We start from the raw sequence: 6,000 nt of genomic DNA, 5'->3' as shown, positions 1-6,000 counted from the left end.
CTTTCCTCCTTTAAGTGAAATTCTGGAACACATTTTAATCATTTTACGTTTCTATCCCCGGGTTTTATTAGAGTTATCATACAATCCAAGAACTTTAGCATTCTTTTTCTTCAACAAATTCACGTTTTTTTTTTTGAAGCTCAATATAGTTATCATATCACTTAAGTTAATAAAGTTATTATTTCTTGTTTTAACACGTATATTGTACATGTATCCTTTTAACATATAACTCTTTTTATTTTTAATTCTTTTTTATTTAACTTTATTTTAACTTGTTATAATAATGAATAAGAAAACAATCCGATGGGGTAACTTACCAAGAAAAGTCAGTTTTGTGGCATGGAGTCAATGTTGAGTATATTACCAAGCTTTGGTGCATTGGCAACGAGAAACATCCATGTGGCCTCGAATGTTTGTACGCTTTGTGGGGATCGAGGTTGAGGAAACGATTGAACTTGTGTTGGGTTCGTGTGGAATCTCACAATCTATGTGGAGCTGTGCTTGCTCAATAGCTTTCGACCTTTCGTGACTCGTCGGAGATCCATAAGTACTCGACGTTTGAGAATGATAAAGCAAGAGTTTCTCATGCAATGTGTTTGATTGCTGGAGAAGTAAAGTTTTGGTCTTCCTTTCATTTGGATTAAGCATGAAAAACGACAAGGTTTACTTGAGACGATTGTTGTCGTTTAAATTGTGAAGCTTGTTTGTGTATCGATCATTTGTTGTGTTTGTGGCGCTGTATGTCGTATTGTTTTTAGTAATTGTGTTGGTGTATCCAACATCTTTACTAGTTTTTCTAATGAAATTTTGTTGACGTTAATAATAATAATAATAATAAACCAAAAAAAAGAAGAAAAACAACAAAAATATCTATGAAAGCAAGAGAAGAAAGAAAAGAAAAGAAGAGAATAGAGATCTCTCTTTCCACCCACCGATACCCATAGACACAAACACAATAATCCAACCCTAATCTAATATAATTTTCTCCGTCGTCTAATAATCTCATCTTCAATTCATCCAATTAATAATCAGGTACAAACAAACATATAAACTTACTTTCCCCAAATTCCTATATTTAATTATATATACATATACATACAGGTGGTGAGTGATTGGATAATAATATGGTGGGAAGAGGTGGAGCTGCATCGTTGGATCGGAAACGAATCAACGACAACACCACGCCTTCGACTTCTACGGCACTCAATAATAATAAGGACAAACACAAAGACAAGCTCTCGTCCTTGCCTTCCACATCCGCAGCCGGTGCCAAATCGTTCGACGTTAACCGTCCCTCGTCCGCTACCATCGACAAAACCAAAGGCTCTGATGGTTTGTTTTTGTTTTTACAAATTGTGTTTTTATGTTTGTTTTTGCTTGTTGATAGTTGTTATTATGTTAAATTATAATAATGTGGCATTGTGTTTGTTAAGGGCAAGGTTTTAATTGGATTCGTGGTGATTCCGTAGACTAGCGTAATGTATATAAAGTTCTTGGAGACGTAGGGTAAAGTTTAGGGAATGGCTTGTTCTACTTGTTTCTTGGCCTGCTTCTAGGTGTTTCGGTAGCCTATATACGTCATATATAGTTTGTAAAAAAACGAGGCAGTTGGTTGGGTCAGGGATTCCATTGGAATGTAGTTTAAGATGTTTTGTTATGAAATAAGCTTAAGCACATGCAATCTGGGATTGGTTTAAAGTTAACATTTTTTCCTTAAAATTTGAGTTTTTATTCACATCCTCGAAGGCACCTAACTGTTAATGTCGCCCTTTGGATGACGACGACAACCACCACTGAATATGTAGAGGTAATTAGGATATACATGACATGGCTAAAACACGTGTTTGTGCACTGGGGAATACAAAGTGGGTCTTTACCAAGAATCCACATTGAGCTTGTTTATTTTTGCAGTAATGTTGGATGAGTTGTCCAAGTTGGTTCAGGAGGAAATCCTGTGGTGCACGCTTTTTGCAGAAGATGTTTCGTTAGTAGCGAAGATTAAATCGAGTCTGAATGACTGAATGAGAGACTAAAGGAGTGGCGAGCAGCCTTGTAGTGTAAATATTTAAAGATAAGTCACTCTAAAACATAGCGCCTTTATCGTACCTTTACTGTAACTTTAGTGGTGTAAAGTGTAAACGAGGAGGACACCTATATTAGTAATGAAGGCCATGTGGTCCCACAGACAACCAACTTCAAATATTTAGGCTTGTCTATACAGAGTGAGAGGGACATAGACCATGATGTAGCCCATAGCGCTTAGGCATGTTGCTTCAAGTTAAGAGCACCCATGGGGGTGTGTATTTGTGTGACAAGAGGTTTTCACAAGCTTGAATGGGAAATTCTATAGGGTTGCAGTTCGAATGACGATGTTATACGAAACTGATTGTTTGGCCTATAAGAAGACACAAGTGCGAAAGACGAAGGTAGTAGAGATGAGGATGCTGAGGTGGACGTTTGGGGGCACAATGATGGACCTGATAAGTAATGCATTTTTCAGGGGAAATTGGGGTGACATGCATCTTGGATAAGATGGAAAGATTGAGATAGTTTTTGGCGTGTGAAGAGGAGACAAATGACAGTCCTTATCGTGAAAACCCTCCGGGGAGGAGCAGTAGAGGCAGACCCACATTGACATGTGTCATTTTGATTAGGCAATATTTGATCGTTCACCTCTCCGAAGACATGATTGGGGATAGCTCATGGAGACGTAGGATAAAGGTTATGGACTTTTAGAAGAGTGTATAGATTTTTGTAGTTTAGCTTTTTCTACACCTTGCTTATTTATATACTTCTATTTGCCTTTTTTTTCTACACTTTCGTTTAAATTTTTTCTACACTTTTGTTTGCCTTAGTCTTATCTCTGCTTTTGCTTTGCCTTAGTTTCGCCTTGACGGATAGATTTTGGAGCGTATAGGAACTCTCTAGGGGTTCATGATACTTTTATAGTTTCTTTGTTCTGTTCTCTCTTAGTGATTACTATTATAGTTTTTGTGCCACCTATATGTTACATCGTTATCGGTAGGATACTGCTACTATTATTAGTACTTATTGTTTTCTTGCGCTTCTGATTCTCCTAGCTACACTTTATGTTATCTGCTTTATCTAGTTTACTATATTTTTGTAATTTACATTTTTTTTTGGAGCCGGGGTTTCAGTGGGAGCGGCCTTTCAATATATCGCAAAGACTTGCACTTGTTTGTTTTGGGGGTGACCGCCTTGCAATATGACACGTGTTTTGTTTTGCAGAGGAATCTGAAACAGACAGCGAGGAATCTGATGTTAGTGGTTCTGATGAGGAGGATACTTCTTGGATCTCATGGTTTTGCAACCTACGTGGAAATAAATTTTTCTGTGAAGTTGACGACGAGTACATTCAAGATGATTTCAATCTATGTGGATTAAGCAGTCAAGTTCCATACTTTGATTATGCACTTGATCTAATTCTGGATGTGGAATCCTCTCATGGTAAGTTATCCACAGTAGCTAACAATATAATTCTTTAATATTTCATATTGTTATTATTTTCTTTGTTTTTCCCTCATGCTAATAATTGCTGACTGTGTATGATATGGAGATATGTTTACTGAAGAGCAGAATGAACTTGTTGAATCAGCAGCGGAGATGTTGTACGGCTTAATACATGTTCGCTACATATTAACCACGAAGGGACTATCTGCAATGGTATAATATGATAACCTGTCTGCACTTTTTATTTTTTTATTTCATGATTAAATAGTTTGATATGTATATATATTTTTGAAATTCTGCAGTTGGAGAAATACAAAAACTATGACTTTGGAAGGTGTCCAAGAGTTTATTGCTGTGGTCAACCGTGCCTTCCTGTTGGTCAAGCCGACATTCCGCGCTCAAGTACCGTGAAAATTTACTGTCCCAAGTGTGAAGACATCTATTACCCTCGGTCCAAATACCAAGGCAGTATCCTTACATTAATATGTCTTTTTCATCACCATTAGGCGTGTAAATGAGCTTAGTCAAGCCTGAGCTTGACTAGGCTCGAGCTTGGCTCGTTTGACTCACGAGAGCTCAAGCTCGGCTTTTTTTTATTCACGATGCTTGTGCTCGGCTCGTTTGACTAACAAGAGCTCGAGCTCGGCTTGTTTCGATCTTTTTTTTTCTTAAAGCTTGAGCTCGGTTTGTTTATTATTTGTTACTTTATTTATTAACATTTTTAGTAACTTTTTTTAATATAATTTTTATACATAACATAATTGATATTATATTAGTTATATTTATCATAATTTTAAATATAATACTTATTTTTGTATAAATATATATTTAATATATTAAATAAAAGGAGTTTAAATAATAGGCTCGTTTAGGCTTGCGAGTCAGATCGAGTTTGATAAGTGAAGCTTGGACTCGGGTTTGTTTATTTTTGGCTCGATTTGAACTTTTAACGAGCCAATTTTGAGTAGCTCACGGAGCCAACTTGCCTTGTTCACACCTCTGATTAATGCCTGTAAACGAACCGAACGAACATGAACAAGGGCATGCTCGTGTTCGTTCATTTTACTACAAAGAACATAAAACACTTAATCAAACACATATTTTGTGTAGTATATATAAAAAACGAACATGTTCGTGTTCGTTTGTCTAAAATCTAAACGAACAGTCAGGAACATAAACGAACAGAACTGAACAAAGATAAACAAACATAAATGAACACATGCAAACATAAACAAACATAAATAAAGACACTTAAATGAACACAAATAACAAATTATGTAGATTGGGTTGTTAATGGGAGTAAAAGATTGGGATGTGTTAAATTATGTAGATTGAGGAGAGATAAATTAATTTTATAATGTGATATTGGGATTGTGAGATTGTGAATGGGTATAGCCTTATGTAGATGACTCTTCCAAATAATATTTGATTATTTTCATTTAATATGTAAACGAACATAAACAAACGGACATAAACGAACGAACGGAGCATGTGTTCATGTTCGTTCGTTTAATTAAACGAACACAAATTTTTTGTTCATGTTCGTTTATTTATTAAATAAACGAACGAAAACGAACTTCCCGCCGAACGGTTTACGAACAGTTCATCGAATGTTTGGTTCGTTTACAGGCCTAACTGATTATTATTATCATGATTAAAACGGCTATCATAATAGTTATCACGTGATTAAATTTTATATTTATACATATTGTATAACTTATTTTAGAGTAAGTTGAAGCACATAACTTCAAAGTTATTAAAATAAGTATTCATGCAGGTTCTAAACTTATAATCTTATGTGATATTTTTGTTCTTTGTTAGCTTGGTTTGGACTTTGGACATGTTAATAAGAACTTGAGCTCTAATTTAACGTGTGACAACAGTTACTGTCTTTTTTGTTACTCTATTTTCTATGCTAATAAATAGTTTAATGTGAACGTGACTGTTATTTTCCTTCACCTGCTATAGATATTGATGGTGCTTATTTTGGCACCACTTTCCCTCACTTGTTCTTGATGACTTATGGCCACTTGAAGCCACAAAAAGCGACACAAAACTACGTACCGAGAGTATTTGGCTTCAAGCTCCATAAACCGTGACTGTGGGTCCCGACTGCCAGACCCCATTGCCTGATCTTTGATTCTTCATGTGGTTCCATCAAGCAAGCAAGGTTAGTTAAAAGTTAAAACAAAGATTTGTCTTTAAAGGTGGAACTTTAATTGTTTGGCAAAACAGGGGATGCTTTATGGCCTGTCTATTTTTGAACAAAAAACTTGTGTTGGAAAAGTACTTAAGAACATGTTAACATGGTAGAGTTGCAAGTCAACTTTTCTTGTTCTCTCTATCTCTCTTTTTTTTTAATTTTATAATTGTTTTGGAAATTTATATGGAAAATCATTTGGTCTTGTAGTTGTCTTTGTTACTGACATATTAACTTTGGATGTGTTATTCAAAAGACATGTTCATTGTCAATCATGATGTTTTGCGGTTCGAAACATGGGGGCTAATTTTGTAACTAGAAGATTTTTT

The 6,000-nt window shown here is 35.5% G+C and overlaps 1 protein-coding gene across 1 annotated transcript; it reads left to right on the top strand.

Annotated features, from left to right (window-relative positions):
- The first annotated feature begins 916 nt into the window (after positions 1-916).
- On the top strand, positions 917-5,792 carry LOC143536629 (casein kinase II subunit beta-1-like). The gene is made up of 6 exons (XM_077030572.1): positions 917-1,032; positions 1,102-1,332; positions 3,250-3,468; positions 3,578-3,684; positions 3,774-3,939; positions 5,440-5,792. The coding sequence occupies exons 2-6, from the start codon at positions 1,125-1,127 to the stop codon at positions 5,568-5,570; spliced, it is 831 nt and encodes a 276-aa protein (XP_076886687.1). The 5' UTR covers positions 917-1,032; positions 1,102-1,124; the 3' UTR covers positions 5,571-5,792.
- Positions 5,793-6,000: the final 208 nt, after the last annotated feature.

Source organism: Bidens hawaiensis, unplaced genomic scaffold (genome assembly GCF_021521415.1).
Source record: "Bidens hawaiensis isolate Kalapana, Puna unplaced genomic scaffold, B.hawaiensis_p1.1 tig00010854_1, whole genome shotgun sequence".
NCBI classification, from domain to species: domain Eukaryota; kingdom Viridiplantae; phylum Streptophyta; class Magnoliopsida; order Asterales; family Asteraceae; genus Bidens; species Bidens hawaiensis.
Note: the sequence above shows the minus strand (reverse complement) of the source record. Positions and strands in the feature narration are given on the sequence as shown.

Excerpts from the sequence above, each read along its gene's own strand:
- LOC143536629 (XM_077030572.1), top strand. The coding sequence starts at position 1,125 with ATGGTGGGAAGAGGTGGAGCTGCATCGTTGGATCGGAAACGAATCAAC. Across the intron at positions 3,469-3,577 it reads GGATGTGGAATCCTCTCATG|ATATGTTTACTGAAGAGCAG; the intron begins GTAAGTTATCCA and ends TATGATATGGAG. Across the intron at positions 3,940-5,439 it reads TCGGTCCAAATACCAAGGCA|ATATTGATGGTGCTTATTTT; the intron begins GTATCCTTACAT and ends CACCTGCTATAG.